We start from the raw sequence: 20,825 nt of genomic DNA, 5'->3' as shown, positions 1-20,825 counted from the left end.
GTAAAACAGATACAAGAAAGTATTACATGAAGCAATTAAATCCCCCTCAACTCTGGCTTAAATAACAGGCTTGATGAGACTGGCTTCCACAATGCAAAACTAAAATGGGAAACTCCAAGAGATCAGAAATACCGGTTTTCATCTTTTGTAGACCCACATCTGCTGCAGTTAACATTCCAAAGGTAATGGACCCATTTTCTTCAATAAAACTAGGATACGGTCAATGAGAGGTCTGGTGTGCTATAAGTACCTAACATATTCTGATAAAGTACGTATATATCCCACTTCAGCCCCAGACTGGAAAAATTGAAGGAGAATTAACAGTGGAAGAGAGATTCAGTTTAACTTCTGGCATTGTCACTATCCATTTTAATCTTTTCTCTGACTTATGTTTAAACTATGCATTGTCCTGAGGTTGTGACAGTGCTACTTCAAGGTGATTTCCACAAAAAGATGGCACAAGTGATGTTTTCTTTGTTCTCAGCACACTTCACTAGGGACTGAAGGAACAACACTGCTGAGATGATGAGTTTGATGCTTGCAGGGTCCTCAGCCCACTCCTGAATGAGTCGGGATGGGGAGTCTCTCTTGTCACAGTGAACAAATGCAAAAGACCTCCCTCAGTATCCCCAAGGCTAACAGATTCTCAATGTGCCCTTTTGCTGCTACCCTACACCTGCCACTGTCTGCATGCAGGCTGACTGAACACACCATCATTCGCTTTCTGTGGCCTGGTTTTTAGGCTTTTTGCACAGTCATCAGCAAGTGGATAATATGCGTGACAAAGCAGCACACACCTCATTTTACCAGGCCTGGAAGACCTCGTTTTACCATGCTTGGGAGAGGATGAATTCACCCCCATCTCTCCAATCCCAAAATATTCTTACTCACAGAAGCAAGACCTGCTGTGCTGCTTATGGGTATAAACTGTAAGTCCTACACAACAAGGTAGGGTATACCTTTCTGCCATTATATGCGTCACTTTTCAGGTATTCATTAACAGCCTTGTAACAATTCAGCCCCTGCTGAAGCAGCAAAAGAGCACCTCAGCCTGGATAACCTTAGCGTTCCTTGTTTAGTGCAATCTCAACAGTGTTTGCTTTCAAAGTTTATGAAATTATTACAAAGCTAAAATAAGGCTTAGAGCATTTTGTGTCTGTAGAACCCAAACCCAATTCTTAGTATTGCAGTGGTTAGAAAGAACACCCATTTGCTTGGTATTGGTATTTACAATGATTTTTTTTAAATTCACACTTTCTCAAGGTTAAAAAACCCACAATCCATAAAGGCAGCTTTCAGAATGATTTTTTTTCAGTGCCATGTGACTAATACGCACCATGCTGAATTTTAAGGTCATGTATTTATTTGGAAGTGTTAATTATGCAAATGCTATTTTCATCACTGTGAATATATTCTGGGACCAGGACTAAAACTCCTGGTGCAAAGCTCCCCTTAAGGAGCTGCAGAACTATCTGTATAATTGCTCTTTATATGTTCACAAATACACAACCTTGTGCATATCTGTGTAGCTGAGTGAACAGATGAGATACCCTGAGGGGAGAGAGAAAGTCGCACAGACTGTAAAGTTGTTGGTGTCCTCCCTTATTTTCAACCCTCTAAGATGAACTTCGTAAAATTTTCAATCTGAAAGCTATCTCTTGGATTAGAATTGGCAAATGTAGTTCAAGTTATTTCCTAGTTGTAATAATGGAAGCCTGAAATGAAATTTCAAGTACCGGCATCTTTTTCTTGGAAATAAATAGATACAAATCAGGTTTCACTGACCCTAGATTGTAATATGCCCTAACTCATACCCTTGTGTCAACATAACTACCACACTATAAGCCCGTAATTTCTGTGGATGGCTGATTTTCTTTTGTCCTCCATTTTCTCCCCACCAATGGACCTCACAACACATTCTTTTTCCTGGCCAAGTGTCATCAGAGGCGACTAATTAATTGTTGAGCAAGTTGCTCAGGTGGAAGGGAAGTCTGGGGGCTATACGAAGCTCCGTATCTCCCCAGTGGTTCAGGCAGTCAGCAGTTACCTTTGGCCCCTGTGAGCTCAGCATTTTCCAGCTATTCATCTTCACTTCCCTAAAGAGCTCTATAAAAGTTAACAGCACAAACAATACGCTAGAGATTAGCGCAACTCATACAAATATACAGCAACCGACTGGCAGTGCAACGATTTTTCTCTCCTAGGGCAGGGTCTATGGCAGGAGAAGCCTTCACAGACCTTTGCGTAAATCTGGTCCTTAAAAAGACAGGAGAGATCATTGTCATCATTGTCAGCACACAAAAGTTAACAACAGTGAGGTCACCAACTATCTGTGATGCTGGAGAAATCATTGGGAACAACATTCGTGTTTCAATTTCTTCCCTGGGACAGACTTGCTCTTCTCAGCAGTTTCCCCTCGAGGAACATTATTATAAACAACTGTCCTATTTTTATGCAAATTCATGTTTTACAGGAGATAAGACAGTAATGATAAATTCTTCCCATTTCCTAACACTAGATGAGAAAAACTCCACTCCATAAAGAACCAAAACTGTAATATCAGAGTGTCATTCTTAACAGGGGTGAAATATATTCCCTTATTAGCGGGAACAGAACATCATTTGTTCTTGTAACATGATCTGGTTGTCTGGAAAGAAAAATCCTACTTAATCATTTTATTTTATTATATTTTTTCCAATGACTGAAATTTACACAAATGAAAATAACTAGGGATTCATCATGGGTTGACAATACTTTCAGATTAATAACGGGTGGTGTCGCATCTCCTCTAAATTACTAACTACCTTGACAGACGGCTAATAAACACTGCAGCCCAGTGCAGCAGCCTCCTGCACATTACACTGTCCCCTGGGTGTTACAAGATGTGCAGATTAGGAATGTTTCTCATTTGCATGAATTAAGCCCCGGCCCTGCCTTACCTTGTCTCCTTGTCCTTGGGCATTGCAGGTGACCCATAGCCAAAAGCCTGCTTGTCGACTGGAGACGGCACTGCCTCAGCCATGCCTGGGAGGCCAAGGGCGCTCCGTGCTTTCGCGTCCACGAACACAGGCGGTCCCGGCTCCTTTTTGAAGGACTGGCGGCTGGGGGAAGACCTGTCAGGCTGGATGGTGTGGGGGGGAATGTGAGCACTATGGTGAGGATGAATATCGATCATTCTCATGTCAGCCACCCTGTGGGGTGAGGCAGGAGGCGTTTTAGAGCCAAGAGTGGGCAAATGGCTCTCCGGGTACTTCCGTGACTTTTGTCTGTACAAGGACTGCTCCAGCATTTCAGGCTGCATAGAGGGGTTGCAGTAAGTGCTTGATGATCTCATGGCACTGCGATGGTAGGCTACAATGTGATCGGGGACATCGAGGGGGTGTCCAGAGTGGGGTGCAGCCACACTCATCCTCCCCTCGTGAAACAAGTAGGGGTCACCGTACAGACCTTCATTTCGGATCAGGGCAAGGTTTTTGTTACTCATGTCCTCATCTGGCTTCACGTCCCGTCTCTCCAAAATGGCGCTTGGGCTGGGTGATATCGAGCGTGAGGCTGGCACGCTGGAGAGCCGGTCCCTGGGGATGGTGGCGTTGCCTGGCACACCCATGGGCCGGCCCCCGCCGTAGGGAATCCTGGACGGAGAGGGAGGCATGGAGTGGGGCACCGGGGTGGAGGGTGGAGAGCTAGGCATCGCATGGGGAGGGTGCGTGGCAGATCCAGGGCGGGAAGCACTTGGGCCATCTCGGCCCACATAAGCAACTTCCCTCTGCATCTGGAAAGAAAAGGAAAAACATGTAAGATATAAAATTACTGAATGAGCAAAACCTGATGTGGGTTGTGACAACCTTGACATCTACAGAAAAAAAAGGGAAAAAACCCAAACCCTCAAGACCAAATAATTTGTCATCTGCATAAATAAAACACTTTGGGATCTCAGTGCCTAAAGAAAATAACAACTATAAACAGCAATAAAATGGGCTGCATGTTAAAGGAACATGAGAGTTCTAAAAATGCTTTTGCTTACACAAATACCACCTTACCCTAACCTGATATTCACAGCTACTGAAGCTGAAATTAGGGATTTCAGCGCCAGGTGTTCTAAGTACATCTAGCCAGTGACAGACTTAAACAGTTTATTGATCAGACACACAGACTACAGTTCACTGATTCCAAACCAGGAACAAAATGCTGGTGCTCTGGCATCGCAAACAGACCTAAAGTCCTTAGACAAGAAAAATAAATACTACAATTAATTGGCCATTTGCTTCAGCGCAGAATTTAGCCTTTGCTAATAACTTGATGTGCTTTTTATTACACAAAGGATACACAAAGCATAGGAGAACAACACACACAAGAATTTATTGACTGTAACACAGTCAAGTTGCATGAAAAGATTTTGACCCTATAAAACATGTGCCACAGGTTTCCTTCATTGCAAAGCAGTGCTTCAGACAGTTTGTGGAGCACGCACTCAGCAAGTCACCAAACATTTTATCATAGTTTTTTAAGCAGCAACAATAAATGCCAGCAGTGAGGAATGAGCAAGCAAGGAAAAGAGAGGGAAAATTTCCATACCAACGTATTAGTGCTTTGTTAACAGAGGCCTTGGCAAAATCTGCAATGGATACATGTGCTTCTGAGACTGTAGCATCTCACTCTGCCCAGCAATGACCTCTCTAGATGGCTGAACATTGTCAATGACAGAGACAGGATAAATTCTCCCTCTAGCAAGCATCATGTGCCTGCTCTGGTGCCGTTAGGGTAAGGTGGATAAACAGGAAGATGAAAGAGTCAGCTGGGTTCCACCAACTACATAAGGAAAAAAATTACAGCTTCTAAAATTTGTATTGGCAATTTCAGCTTCCCTCTCCATCACTTCCAAGAGGTTGTAGAAAACTGAGCATCACCAAGCCTGACTACATGTTCCTAAAGTTACAGAGCACACACTAATGTGCAGTGGAAGTTGCAGATCAGAAATCTTCACTGTCTTTCTCCCCTCTCACTTCTTGCTTTGACAATGTGACTGGATTCATTGCAGTTACAGTGATCCATGGCTGATGAGGCAAGAAATTATATTCTATTCCTGCCCCACCACAGGTTTTTCCACTGGTAAGGAAATTGAAATGGCGGTATATAAACAATAGCTGTTCTCATCACGGCAGGCTCCGCACTTGGGAATTACAAATGACATTCCCCAGGGCCAGAGATCAAAAGTCTGGAGTATCAGGTACCAGAAAGAAGAAAGGAGATAACCTAATTGTGGCAGCAGCAATAATAAATAAGTGTGTAATAGCAAGAAGGAGTGCGCTAGGATGGGTCATGAATTAGCCAGACAAAAGTCATCAAGCCAAAGGGTAACATGGGATAATTTTTTTCATTTGCACAGAGAATTACTGTAGTTTGGAATTTAAAATAAAATATAACTAAACAGTATTAATAAAATTATCAGTGGGCATTCAACATAGTTTTCTATTGGCTTGAAGAAACACTGCAACAGACTGAGCTGTATTGTGCATTCAGACTCTGGATGTGGGCCAGCAGAACAAAAAGACTCCTACTGACTTTGGGATCAGGCCTCCAGGGATAGCTGCAGATGTTTTGCACTGAGAGAAGACCCTGGAGAAAGAAAATCCTTCTTGATTTCTACTGTACAAGCGATACCATGCCCTGTTCAGTTCCTTCAGCTAGACCTACAATAGATGCAATAGTATCTGGCACAGAAACCATAGACAGTGGGATAGGCTGGGTTGCAGTGAGAGGAAAATTCCAATGTTACCTTGCAGAGAGGGGAAAATTTCCATGGGAAGCTTTGAAAGCAACAGGCTTAATTTCCCCTAACTTCTGGACTTCATATTCCTGTGTATGCTCATTCATTTCTTGTAAGTCAAAGAAATCTGTCAAAGAAAAATTCCTATTTTCCACCTTAAGATATTGCCATACTTTAAGATGGAACTGAGTTCAGATACGGGGCTGAGCTATTGCTCATACCCTGTGTCTGAGTACTGACATATATAATGCTATTTACTTTTGCTTTAAAATAGCACTTGGAGTACACAGCCTGAATCAAGACCCCATTGGGCTGGGCAGGGCACAAACGCCTGGGCAGACAGCCCCTTCCTGAACAGTTCACTTTCTATTTTAAGCCATGACTCAGCCCCTGGCTGGAGCGCACAGAAGGGGAGAGCAGTCGGAGTCACAGAGTCCAGGGTGCCCAGGGCAGGTGCACCAGGGCGTATGGACCGGGCAGGGACATGAGCTGGTGACCGGGAGCCAGGCAGCCTTACTGGCTGGATTACAGTGTCTTCTGCCACGTGGTCGATATTGTCTCTCTTTCCACTTTTCTCTCTTCTCCAAAATCTCCAGATTCTTTGCTAATGGCAACTTTAAAAATGTGAATGATGGTCTGTTCTTGCTTCTCATCTATACATCTTTTGTGTGATATTCAAGGCACACTACTCTCTCTCATATATACCCCACTTTCTGTGCTGTTTTTCTTCTTCTGTCCTCCACCATAAAACCCCCAATGTTGCTCTATGAAAACATGTACTCAAATGTGCAGGCTGTCTTGAGCCACTTTCTTGGACTTCAACTGCATGGCTCAGAGACAGAGAAAGAGGATATTGGGCTTATCTGAGCCTCTAAGTACTAGGTGCTATCACAGCCAATTGCTTTGAGGGCAAAAGGAAGAAGATTTTTTAGTGCAAGCATAGGATCATGTGCTTTTCCACTGCAGCCATGTAATACGGTTGCCTGAGGGTGTGGTTTCTTTAGCACGTATCTCTTCCTTGTTCTTACTGTCTGTAGACTGTAATCCTTGAAATAAAAACTTGTTTTGTCAAACCTTAGGTTAAAATATGGCACACAGCTAGCAACAATTTCTGTATACAACATTTGAGGGGGAAAGGCATCACTAAGAATCTTTCACTTTCTGTAGCAATAAAGATCACACCACATTTAAAAATCTCCTATGGAGGTTGTTGGTCAGTCTAACAGCACTTAAGTCTGTAAGATACAGATTTGGAATTTTTTTAAAACAGAGCAATAGAGACACTGAATAGTGTCTTTGTATACTGAAGAGTGAACATAATATAAAACCAGTTATGTTCTTTATTTCAAAACTAGTTGGCATACTCAGTAACGCTGCATTTTGAATATGACTATAAGCAGAAAGGTAGCAAACCAGCTATCCATCCACCCAAATGGATGACTGTTATGAACAGTCTTGCCCCTGGTAGCTCACATAAAGGGTGGGCAGACCCAGAGTCTCTGCGCACAGCAGAATACAAAGCTTGTGGCAGCTCCTGGCCTCTCAAATAGCACGGCTCCCCTGAAAGGACAGAGTCGTGGTATCATAAGCCTTATGGATAGCAATGAGCAACCTACTGTTCAGTGGTTCAACACCTGGTGATTTCTGCAGTACAATCCAGTCTGTCTTATTGTCCACCAGGACCAATACAACACCGTGCTGATCTTTATTCTAAATTTGTTAGGGCTGTCCTGCCTCATAGGTCACTCTTATGGTCCATCCCAACGTGAGCATCTCACAATGAAGAAACTATCCTTATTTCTGTCTCTCCAGCTGCCTCAACGTATCATTTGCACCTGTGGCACACACCAGACAGGGCACGGGAGCCATGCCTGTACACGCACCAGGGCAATGCCAGCTAGTAGTAAGAACTAAGCCTACCAGTAATTCATCAGCACTGCACCAACCCTTCACCTCACCACGCAGCTGGATATTGGAGGTGCAGCCTGACTCACTGCCATTATCTGCTAACATCTCATAGCAAAACACAGGCAAAGGGAAAAGCAGGCCAGAGTTTCTGACCTGGCAGCCCTTCCCATTGCTCTCCCAGGCCTCGTCTCCACCAACAGAGAACACGGCAACTGGCTTTGCCCCAAGGATTTCAGCCTGCCAAAATACCTACATGGAGCATGTTCCCTAGATGGAGCTTATCCATACACCCTCTCAGAGACACCCTAGAGTTCTCAGCAGACTCCATTAATCACCTCTCAGGCATGTGAAGCTATTACTTTTGTTACTCTCCCATTGACATCCTGCGTTTCCCTGAGGAAACTGCACCTATGCTCCTCAAGCTGGCTCACCCAACAGTAAACGGAGGACACCTGCAAAGAATTTTATCGAGAGCTTGGAGACTCTTTGATGAAAAAGGTACAGAAACACTAAGTACTGATACAATACTGATAAATTCATCTGTCTGTAAAGAGACCTTTTATGGAAATTGCTCACCAGAAGAAAATCCTCTAAAAAGGGAGGCAATCCTTCACTTTTCTATCAGGAAAGACTTAATTAAAGAACCTCAAATCCAACTACAATACAATCCATTAGTTTGTTCTTTCCTCATAAAAATAAATCAACAGCTTTACTGTACTAATTGTGCAAAAACCTCAGTTTAATCAGTAGTTGCACTGTATGATACCGCTTCTGTCATGACTGATGCTTCATTCAGGTTGGGTTTGGACAGCTAAAAGCACAAATCTGCTTTTGCAAAAAACTTATCATATATGGTTTTAATATTTCTGAAATAATATAATTTCCAATAAGAAATAGTGCACTTGAAAATTACAGAATTGGTAAACAGTCTGAAAACAAAATTTTTTAAGTATCTCCACCATGACTATCTGTCTGAAGCCAAATCCTTATGCTATCAGACATCACTGAGACGTTGTCACATTTGTCTGTTATTGCCTTCTCATAGTATGCCTTTTAATTCCTATAAATTTCCCTGTTCTAGTGGGTCATTACAGAAAAAAACCCCCAGGCTGGCTGCAGCTGTGGGTTCCTCCAGCTGCCCAGTGCCATACTTGAAAACTGCAAACACATTAGCATAATTTTTAGCTTTTTCTGGTCAGGAACTTTCCAATGAAAAATACTTTCAGCAGACAATGCTAATCCAAAAGAGCTGAAACATTTGGTAAAAACATCAGTAAAGATAAAAGTTGGGAGAAAAAACACCCAGTAGATTTTAGTCAAACACTGACATTATTTCTTATCAGAGACCCCTGGAGTGCTTTAGAGCTTTGGCTTTCCAGATTCATAGACCTGGGGCAACTTGGTCAGAGTCTGCCCTGGGACAGGGACCCTCGCTCTTCCATTGTCTCTTCAGCAGAGTGGGTACTTGGTAGTTTGGAGGTGGTCTTCTAGACCAAGTAGTAAGACATGCCAGGGGTTTCAATGTCCATCACTCCTCAGCAGTGCTTCCAGACTAGAAGTTTACTTGGCAATTTTGGCTAAGAACTGACCCCTGATGCCCAAGAGAGAGTTCAGACCATGAAACAGCTAACCTAGGCTAAGTTGGAGACCTGGCCTCAGCTGAGTCTGGCCCCACCGTACAAGGCTGTAGGAGCTGCCAGCGTTCACAATTGTTTTCATTATGGGAACCACATGCTGGTAAAATAAAACTGATTTCAAATGTTCAAACTTCCCATGAATGGGGAACTCCAAGACCCAGCTAGCTGTTCTTAACACGTCCCACATATTTCCATTGTTTTTTCCTGGATAATTTTCCAGACAAGGAGTTGCAGAACCCACTGAGAAATCTCAGCATTTATTATAATTAACTTCCCATTCTTAGCATGCATCTAGGTTTCAGTTCTTTAGCTCCTTTTGCACAGTTTTGGTATATGCCCAGCTGTAAAATCTCTGCATTATAGTGAAAGAAGAGTTGAGCTAAAAACTCAGTTGAGCTAAAAACTCAGAACATCTATGAAACTGTAATTTTCTGGTTCTAGCGATTGATTACACCAGAACAGAATATTGAATTGGACATATATGGATATGGCAAGAGAATCACTGGGTTTTTCTTCTTCCATTTATGTTCTTAATTCTATGGTTTTTCTTTCCCTCGCTCAACAACACTGCAATGAGACAATATAAGAGGTTCCTTAGGATGAGCCTGTGATGGGAAGTGGTGGTGAATCCACCCAGTCCTCCAGTTTCTATGTTCATAGACTTTTTTTTGCCGGGCTCAGCTGGCTAGAAGCTGACATGAACAAAACACGAGAACCAGAAGATGATGTTCACTATCCTAGGAGGTGGAATTAAGACCACATAAACATGACCTTCCAGAAAGGAGGCATCCTGAGTGAATCTTAATCAGGTCACCATACTACTCAATATCACCGAGATGTCCAGTCTCCATATCTTTCTGCCAGTTATGCAGGTGTACACAAAGGTCATGGCATAAGCACTATTTCATCCTCAAGAGCAGAGTTTTTAGGATGCCATATTGTAACTGCCCATACATACACTGGCTTGAAGCTCAGCCACAGTATCACTTCCCTTTCCATGCCATAGAGCATCAAACACATTCTTAACATTTTTGTCCCTTATTTTATACCTATATCTTTAACACACACTTGTGCATGAACACAGTCCTTACAGCAATCCAAATGTTTTACCTCAAGGTATTTTACATGTCTCAGTATGTCCTTTTATATCCCTGACTACAAATAAACTTAATTCATACCATATCCTAAAGCTCCCATGGGGAGAACAAAGAATACCTAGTTCACTTTTTACTGAATGTAAAACAGATCCATAAAATGCTAAGCTAACCACAAAACAAATTTAATGGTAATATCAAAAATAATGTTTGATTGCTTCACCTTGCCTTTAAGTCAATGTGCATGCTGAAGATGGATCATGCAAACAAGCAGAGAGGAGAGTTTCAGACCAAATCCTACACAGTCTGCTCTTTCAGGCATAATTTCTTCAGCTATCCTGATGCTACTCTGGGTATTTGTTTCTACAACTAAACACAGTAGCACTCTTATTACACTCTTAGACAATATTGTTATCTACAGACAAATAAAACAAACTTCGATAAGATTTTTGCTTTGAAATAATGAAAGTCACTTACTGTTATTTAAGGAAATCACTTGTATGGCTACAGCAGTGAGATGAACATTTGGTTCCACTTCTTCTAATAAAGCACTTTTTGTTTTCAGCCTTGAATCTAAATCCTCAGTCTACAGTATAATATTTTGTATGTCCATGCCTTCTGGGAAAAGGTTTTGAAACAGTAAAAATGTTCCTTGTTCCCCCTGCTCACAACAGGGGCAGGCCATCTTGCTTTACCCGGTCATCTAAGTAATGCTGCTTCAATAGACTGAAGTACTTTTCCACATGACAAGCCTGCAATTTCTCCTCCCCTTCGAAATTAGTCACTAAATAACCTCCTTGGCATGTCACCCAGTCACAAACTGTGCAACACTATGTGATTCAATCGCTCAACCATTTTTTAATGTGTGCCTATAAGATGTATAGAAAGACACTAACATTATGGAAAGAAGCACAAGAGAGACTCACAAAAGGGAAAGCCATAAATAAAATAGTGAGTAACCTCTGTTTAGGTAAGACTGAATTTCAAAGGCAACAATATAAACACATACACATTAATTCCCCAATAAGTGAAGACCTCCAATTATTTAGCAAACCCAGTACATACAATTCTAGAAAAAAATACAGCAGTTATAAACCTTAGAAGCTTTTCACATACTCAGATTGGTAGTGGCATTTGGTAGAAGGAAGTGCAAGCCCCTCCCGTAGAGGAGACTGTCTACTCATTAACCACGCACCTGAGCTGCTTGGCTAACCTGAACTTTGGGGCTCCCATAAATCAATCTCATTGTTATCTCTGCAGCACACCATACTAGCCATTATGATTAGTTTTTTTTTTTTTTAAAAAAGGGCACAATAGAGAAAGCAAATGTCAAAAAAAAACTTAGAACAGAAAGGATGCTTCCCTCCCTTCCATCCCCTCACCCCAAAAGACCACAGAATATAGAAAATGTCTACTTAAAAATACAGTATTTACAGTCTAAAAGAGATGGCACTTAAATATCATAGGGGAAAATCTCATGACGTGAGCACTTCCCAGTCCTGCAGTTATCTTCTGGTTTGGGGGGGTTGGTTTTTTTGCTGTGGGTTTGGGGGTTTTTTTGCTTGTTTTTGGTTTTATGCAAGTAAAAAATTGCCTGTATCATCATGACTGGCATTCAAATGAATCAAAATACAATTTAAGCACATGACCATGAGCTAATATCACTGTGAAGAACAAGTCATAATGGGACCTCACTGGAGTAACATTTCTGTTTCACAGTACTGCTCTCAGTCTCTCAGCTATTAGTGAGGGAGGCATCATTCATTTCCGCTACAAAAGGACAATCTGACACAAAGCATTTAAGTAACAGGACAAAGATCAGAGCACATCTGATAGCAAAAACTAAAAATCAAGGTGTGCCACCCCTTACTACACCCAGCCCAACAGCAGAGAAGCCCTCCGGCTTTGTAGACTGATTTGTAATGTACATTGTAAATTTATACACCATTATTGGTCTTGACCAGAACTTCACAAAATTGATATGTAGTATAATATAAGCAGTCTTTTCAGAAATGTAAAAAATACTCATTTTGTCTTCAATATTTAGTTTTCAGTTTCACTGTAAAATACTTTAAAATATTATTTTTATTAAATATTTGCACTAGAACTATAATAAAGTATTATTATGGCACAGAAACAATGTTAAACCTATTTATTTTTATTTCAAATTTAATCAGTCAAGGCTTGTTTCTTGCAGTATAGAAGTAAAGCAGTATTTACCATTGAAGCATCTGGTTTATATTTGGCAGGTTTAACTAACCAGTCAAGCATCCCCTTTTAATGAATGGATGTATATACTTGACCTAGCTAAAAAGCTGCTTAGGTCTGCTGACCAACCAGACTCAAAACCATCAAGAGTAAAAAGTACAAGCAAATTATCCTAGTATACTTTTATGCCACACATGCTTTCCAACAGTTGCAGGGTATATTCTTCAATCCATGTTTGTTTCTTACAGGCTAACAAACCTGCAGTGAGAAATCACATTATTATGCTAATATGCAGGATAAAAAAGACCACTATATTTCACTGCAGTTTCTCTGCAATGAATTGCAAGCTGGTAGGATGCACATTTTCAGTAATTGGACTCTAGTATGATAAAGTATATCCCAGAACATCAGACATACTATAACTAGTTCTCCATACATCTGGCACTATATGCAAGAGTCTTCAAGTACATCTGATGCATACAAAAAGTTGTTCATGAGAGGAATGAATCTTCTTTTAATTTTAAAATACATCAGGCACAACATCATAAATATTGCACAGATATATCATTACCAAGGCTGTAATTTAATTTGTAGGTTCTAACAATGCATACAAACCATTCAAGCATCACTTTCCATTTCAATTACTTTATCAGAGCCCTCAAGCCTTGTCTAACTTGCCATGTATTATCCCATGTTTAATTACTTGCCATATACTTGTTTATAACGTACTGTACAGAACAAGAGTTCCTCTTCAGTTTAACCCCCTGTGTAAACAAGGAGGATGCCCCTAAGAGACACAACACCCTATGCTTCACTGAGATCAAGCCTGGAAGTTTAGGTTAGCTTATTACTTTAAAATCAGTGCTAATGTCTATGTTTATGATAAGCCCAAGTTACCACTGAGCTAAATCGGCAGTCACCCTACTTTCTTCTATGTTATTAACTATGTTGGTCTGTTGGACCTTTCCATCCATTTGCCCATCACATTAATTTATTTTCTGTTTGCTTTCCTCATTTTTAAGCAGAAAAAATGTTAGAGACACAACATACGTAAAACGCACAATTATAAAGCCAGAGAATATTTTGAAGTCTACTGTGGGGTATACACATGTGGCATAGATGTAACTTATTGCTTGACTGCTGATCAAAGTTCTTTCTGTTCCTGATAACAGCTCTTTTGGTTGCTATTCCCTTAATAATACTTTCATGGATGGAAATAATTAAGCAGTTAATGCCTTGTACTGCTGTAAACAACCATTTCCTTGACAGAAAACAGGGAAGCACTTACAGGATGGATTGCTTGTCACTAACTCAGGACTTCTTGTTTTCATTCTCAGCACTCTGGAGCGAAGCTGGTGATGGAGTCAATGGGGGTTTGCTTAAATGCAACAAGTTAGTTCAGTCCAGCAGAATCCAAATGGAAAGACAGTTTGCTGATGATGGCTTTTACAGCTGTATTACAAAAGAAGCACTATTTTCTCCTGGGTTTGGGGGTTGGGTCTGCGGTTTTTTGGGGTGTTTTTTTTGCCAAGGGAGATCTCATGCCACCTCACCAGTCCTATAGCCCACCCAGCTTCTAATTCTGATCCAAGACACCAACAGTGTAGGAGGACAAAGACCTATGTATGGAGTTGTCCGCAGGATCTCCTAAATCCGCAGCCTCTCATACACAAGACTCTTGAAGACAGCTGGAGAACCACCATCAGCATCTTTCTTCCCTATACTTGGGCAAGCACTGTGACAGAAACCTCTCAGTGTGGTTATCCACTTTCTGCAATGAAAGGAGAAAGACTGACCCCTAGCTTTGCCTCCAAACATTCAGGAGAGGAAGAAAAAAGTGGTCATATCCAATCCTGATCTCAGTGTCAGGTGCTTCCCCATGGCAAAAATGGGGGAGCAGAACACAGACACCCAAATTGCTGTCCTTCACAAAGGCACGGAGGTGACACACAGCCCGGCACTCAGCCAGGCTGTGCTGGTGCCACCCTGCACTCCACGCTGCTCTCCATGACCCTGACTAACTCCTTCAAATTGGCTTCAACTTTCTCACACCAGCTCTCCAGCCCACTGCCCATATTTATACCTACAAGGATGTGTATGGTGTTTCCCTGAAGACTGAAAATCCTACAGAAGCTCTTTGAATTTGGGAAGCCAAGCTAAACAAACAGGGAGGGAACAGAACAGTTCTGGCTGCCTGACACATACTGGATCTGAGATTATGTACAGACTACACTATCATCTCCTAAACATACATATTGTTTGTTACTCCCTCTGTTTACTGATTCTGAAGGCACGCAGTGAAGAGATATGCTCTGGAGTAGACACAAGTGCCATAAAGTTCTCTTATACTTATTCCAAACTCCCTAGTTCTTAAAAAAAATGCAAACAAACAAACAGCCCTCTCACACCACAGAGCACGTAACTCCTAGCTAGAATGAACCACTATAAAGCGGACAGGCAGCTCTACAGCTTTATTGCTGTCAAAGAAGCACGCTCTGTAGAACAGCTGGAGTTTGCAGTATGGAGCAACCTGTATACGAGGCCTTTGAACCAGCGTACAAGTGAGCATCTGAGCTCCAAGAGACCAATGCTTCATTGTAACATGTATATTAACATCATGTATACATACATACATATATGTTTTGCATACCAGCAGTACATTTTTGGCCTATCCTTTGGTGATGGCAGATCAACATAATGAGGAATTCTAGATTTTTAGGGATTTAAAAAATTAAAGGCAAGCAAGTACAAGTGGGAAATCCTGTGCTGGAGAGTTTCCAGGCCCTCAAAAATTTATTTTAAGTTTACTAGAGCAAATATAGCCAACTCTCACTGGAGTCGCATGAAGAAGGTTCTGCAAAACTGAACTATTACGTCAGGTCTGCAGTCTGTCTCTCTACCCTGTAATTTAAACCTCATGCTTCCCCCTCATTTCTGTACTGATTTAAACAAAGACATTTTCCTAGCTATAGGAAAGTATCACAGTACGTATCGCAGACATATATGCATTAAGCACCTCTCAAAAGTTAAGACGGCACTATTAGTTGCTCTGTATTGAGGATTTGTCTCACCTAATGTTGCATTAAAAGACAGTCAGCCAGGCACCCTCCAGAGTCAGCTCATTCCCCCTAAAGCCTGGTGGGACAAGCTGCCCTTTGGTGTTCCCAACCTCTCGCCACTGACTGCAATGGGCAGCAATTTCTACCCTAAGCTTGTCAGGATTAGAGTTTTTTCCTAATTCTCTATAGTGAGCCTGCCCATATGTCTTTTCATTTAGCTCACTCCCTGCTCTGTTTTTCTTTCTATTTTTTTTCCTTTTTTTTTTCTTTATAAGTCAAGCCTGAGATACTATAACTAGAAGGGATAATGGCAGCTCCATTCCAGCTGCTGCTTACTAGTCCATGCAATGAACTTTGCTGTGATCCACCTTGGTGGATCCAACCTGGCCTGTGGTTCCTGTTTGATGACGGAGCTGAGAATTAAGGTTCTCTAGCCTCAAGCTGGTAATAAACATTATTTCTTTATCAACAGACCAATACAGAAGCACCTCCACTTTTCATTCTCCTCTTCCTCTGTCCAACCATTAGCACATTTACTTATGCCTAAACTTTTTAAAGCCTGAATGTAGAGGACTGAGTTTGTAGCATGAAGTTTTTCCTGCTTAGTCCATATGTAATGCAGAAATTTTAATAAAAATTAGCAAGAGGCATATGCTCCAAACATTTAACTAATATTTAACTAATATATAACTCATGACTTGGACTCAATCTTAAAGGTCTTTTCCAACCTAAATGATTCTATGATTCTGTGACACTGGGAAGAGATAGAGTAGGTAAAGAAGAATTCTATGGCAAGGTAATAGGGAATTTGGAGTGTAAAACTACAGAAGAAAGAGGAAAAAAGAGAAAACAAAAAGGGAATGAAACGGGGTAAAGGACAGTAATAGGAGTTTGTGAAAGAGGCCAGAGATGAATGTTGGAGATGGAGTGCTGAGAACTAAATAGGGAAACAAGAAAGCGATAATAAATAACAAAGAAACAAAAATAGGAAACTTAAGCTAGGAGGTGAGGAACTGATGAGAAAAAGAGGAGTTAAAGAGCCTGTAGCATATGAAGGGAAATTCAACAAAAAATTCAATGGAAGAATGAGAAAACAGAACGAGAGTGGAAAAACATGAACTAATGCAAATTTTCTTCAAGGCTAGAAGATTTTGCATTAGTTCTTATTGCAATGCTGTAGCCTAGCATAGCAGGCATGGGAGGGAGAGAGGAAGAAAGGAAGGAGAAGAGGGAAGAGAAAGAAGAAAATACATCCAACATAAACTTCTTTAGTTTGGGTTAATAGTCTGAGGTTTTGTGGGGGTTTTGGCAGGGGTGGTCAGAACATTAGGGTGTTTTTTTAGGAAAGAAGTGAGCAGAGCACTTCAAGTAAATGGCAGCTGGGGTGACCTGTGAATGCTTGAGGACATGGGCTAAGAAGCTATGACAACTACTTGCCTTTGCAATCCACTCTCATATTCAAAGCAAAGATATTTGAGATGCACTTTAATGCTACAAATGGCTTTTGAAACCTAGCATTTAGTTTAGCCATTCCCACTGAAGATGTAGTTAAGGTTCAAAACAGCTTCATCTCCTTCAGACACTGCAGAAGATAACATCTCTCTACAAGTCAGGCCTTAGTGCAACATCTCTGAGACTCAACATGTAGTGGGACTGAGGGCTGAGAGATAATGCTGAGGTGGCTGTTGCCTTTTGTACAGGTCTGGTCATTAGTGGGGGACAAGAGAAATTCTGGCTTGATGAAATCTGACAAGCGGTGAGACATGTCATATGTGCATGCAGCCCTTACTTGTCAGAAAACTTTTTCCCATATCAATTCCATCATGTTATTAACCCCCTGACCACACAGACTTATGACCCCAAGCACACTTGCACATCAAGAGCTCTTTGGCCATCATAATGTCCAACGGCCCTTCCCATTCCTAGACTAAGACCACCTTTTTTCAGGTGTAAATCAAGAATCCAACAGAAAGATAAGGGGAAAGCAATATTACACTTCTTGCCATAAAATGTTGAGCTTACAACATGCATCAGCTTAAATCTAGGTAGAGGAGCAGGCTTTATATTTGGACTAGCCTGGTTACACCTGTACTGAACCCGTTGACATTCCCTAGTTGACAGTGTCACAGATTAGCTGTCAATGAAACAACTTGGGTGACACAGTGGGTGAACTCCGCTTGGAACGGATGGGAGCACAAGGCCATGTAAAGCCTGACCCAGAGCAGTCCCATGTGGGCTTCCAGTCTAGCCACACTTTAGGCAATCCGAGTAAAATGATGCATGAGATGTAGCACATTTTGCATTGGCCTGGCTGAAATCACAGTGCCTCTGTGTGGAGGTTTATTCCCCCAGCAACATTTCATTGTTTGAGCTATTTCCCTGCTACCAGTCTGCATTACTTTATTCCTGATCGGCAAGACAATCATCCAGAGCAGTGAACAGGCACTCATTTCTGCATATTTACAAGTGTATTTCATTTCCTACAAACAAATGGAATGTGAGAGCTAAAAAAAAAAAATGTTAAAATTATCCAATTAAGCAGAGAGACATTAATAAATCTCTCATGCCTGATTCTCCTATGCTGCCTTAGTGTACTTTCCAGACAGAATAGCATGGTGAGTACACTAAGAAACCTCTTGGCATTTCAGCCAAGATTTTTCAGGGTGTTATCACAAATGACAAAAATATAAACACACTGAAACATAACACATTTCAATCCTAAAAAGGTTGGATTTACATAATTACATCATTGGTCTGCCAATATCCACGTTTATCTCATCAGTATAGCATGGCCCACCCATCCCATAAGCTACTAGACTGTTTGGACTGAACATATAAAAGCTGTTACTGATTTTTTTTTTAAAGTTAACATTATGACACCCCTCATAACTAGTGCTGCATTCAAACCAACTGTTTGTTTCTTTTGCTTTTCCGCAGCTGCTTTTTTAGGTAGAATTTTCTGAGAACAAACAGGAGTCATGTAATTCATGAAGATGCAGCAAGCATTTCCTCCCCTCTCCCCATTCTACTTGAAGAGATCGAGCACATCATGTACATAACATAGACAGCCTCCACCAACGCAGGGAGCCAAACCCTTCAGACCAGTCTCAATTTCAGCACTTCCTCAGGGCACCACTGAACTGATGGGGTCATCCCTTTTTTTTTTCCAAAAAAGGAATAGTTTCAAACATGTACAGTTCTGGTACAGATCAGCATTTTTATTTGGTTTAAATATGCTGTATATCAGATTTCTGCTCTTTAAAAAAAAGAAATACTGTTAGTAACTGCACTCATAAATCAAAATAAATGCATGGCTTTCTGACTCGCTGTACTAACGACTCAGCTCTTATTTTTGTTCCATATTTGTATCTCTTCTCACTGCACTGTATCCAAATAAAACTGAACAAGTTGGTATGGTTAAATGAACATAAAGGAAACCCTTGGTCTCATCTGGCATTACCAAAGAACTGAGTCAAAATACAATCTCTATTACAGATACATGGAATAGGTTAGGATGTAAATAATATTAAAATGTTATAAAACACAGCTTATAGTTAAAATACCTGAGCAGCATGTTTACACCTGTAGCCAGCTGTTTTTGCAATATAAGGACATAGAAAATCAGAAGAAATAAGTTGCTGTGCTGCATTTTGAAGTCAGCACTATCAGCAGGAGAAATGGTCACGGAAGCCTTATATACAACTGGATTTTGCAACCTAAGTGTCCAAGCTGCACGGCACCTCATAGCTATAAGGCCCAGCAGTATTTGCAGTTGTAAGTACATCTTTTGCAATATTAGAGGTGCTATCAGTGCCTCAATTAAGAGTCTCCTTAGCTCACAAATTTCTTCCTATACTGTTTGAGCCCTACATTTTCTTTTCATTTTATTTCCTTCTATCCAAAAAAATATATGAACTGGTCAGCATGACTGAAGTAAACAACCTAGTTTATCCTAAGTTCAAGGTATCTATAGTAGCCCTTTACCCAACACACCTACTCGGTCTTTGCACTTAGTCACACAGAGTTCTAATATGCAATGATGTAAGGAAGGCATATATTCACACAAAAAATTATTTCAGCATCACGTCATTTCTCATGGAGTCCTGTTGCCTGCTGATATTTGCAACTGTCTTGCTTTTGCCAACTGAGGCTTTTTTTAACCCCAAATCTTAACATGTATCCAAGAAAAGATATTTTTACTGCTCATATTTTCAGAAGTCTGATTAGTTTTCCAGAGCCCTTATTAGAAAAAGTACAATCCAATATGGAGAAGAACCAAGGTCCTCAGATATGTAGCTGTGTTCTCCTAGACACCAGGTACTGGTTAACTCGCCTTTGTTAAAAGAAAGATAGGGACAGAATTAATTCTCTTTAGTATTCATTAGGCTTATCTAGAGGCAGGTAACTAATAATATACTGAAGTGAAGACTCAGTGGAGAGCAGAGGATTTGGGTCATGATCATGAAGTATCACATTTTGGATTTGTGAAAAACTTGTTGGGAAAGCTAAGGTCCTGAATGACAAGTGAATGGCAGGTTTGAAGAAGAAAAAACACTGCTTCTAACTTTACTTGGGTTCTAGGGACTGTGGTACCAAAACATCCACCTCCACAAAGTGACTTTTAACCCCTGTTCAAGTAACATCTCATTCGGAAGCCAAACTGGAAACCATAAAGCTTGGTTGGACTTTGGCTTACGGGACTCTGGCAATTCAGATAAGCTACCTGGTTTACAAAGAAGGTGAAGGAGGACCTCCCCTCCTAATAGGGGAGGTCACAGCCATGAGCATTTTAATCATCTGTCAATGAGTTTAAGGAGCTCTGGCAACATCTGACTCTGCCAGCTACTTAGGTATTTCAACTAAACAGCCAAATTAGTGCAACTTGTTCTACTAAAAGCAAGTGCAGAGAATTAAAAAAAAAAAAAAGTAAAACATCTAAAGAATTGGAACAAGGCAAATTATGTAAAAAGAGGTGGAGTAAGAATAAAACCAGAAACTAGTAGACAATAAAACTGGACTCAAATCCAATACTTATGTTTTTATTCAGGGCAAGCTCCCACTGAAGGCAGCAAAAGCTTTGCCTGAGAACCTCAGACTTATGTGAGAGATAAGACTTCTAATTTTAATGAAGGGCTGAAGCGACTTTCACACA

The 20,825-nt window shown here is 41.0% G+C and overlaps 1 protein-coding gene across 17 annotated transcripts in view; it reads right to left on the bottom strand.

Annotated features, from left to right (window-relative positions):
- KIAA1217 (KIAA1217 ortholog) overlaps positions 1–20,825 on the bottom strand; it is a 374,649-nt gene that overhangs the window by 51,735 nt on the left and 302,089 nt on the right. For 16 of the 17 annotated variants that reach the window (XM_069776954.1, XM_069777068.1, XM_069777043.1 and 13 more), the window contains one exon: positions 2,940–3,772. In XM_069776954.1, the coding sequence (XP_069633055.1) occupies positions 2,940–3,772 (833 nt within the window). Of the gene's footprint in view, positions 1–2,939; positions 3,773–10,883; positions 11,140–20,825 lie in introns of those variants that run through there. The other variant, XM_069777036.1, reaches the window with a different exon arrangement.

The sequence above is a fragment of the Haliaeetus albicilla genome, chromosome 2, assembly GCF_947461875.1.
Source record: "Haliaeetus albicilla chromosome 2, bHalAlb1.1, whole genome shotgun sequence".
In the NCBI taxonomy this organism is placed as follows: domain Eukaryota; kingdom Metazoa; phylum Chordata; class Aves; order Accipitriformes; family Accipitridae; genus Haliaeetus; species Haliaeetus albicilla.
Note: the sequence above shows the minus strand (reverse complement) of the source record. Positions and strands in the feature narration are given on the sequence as shown.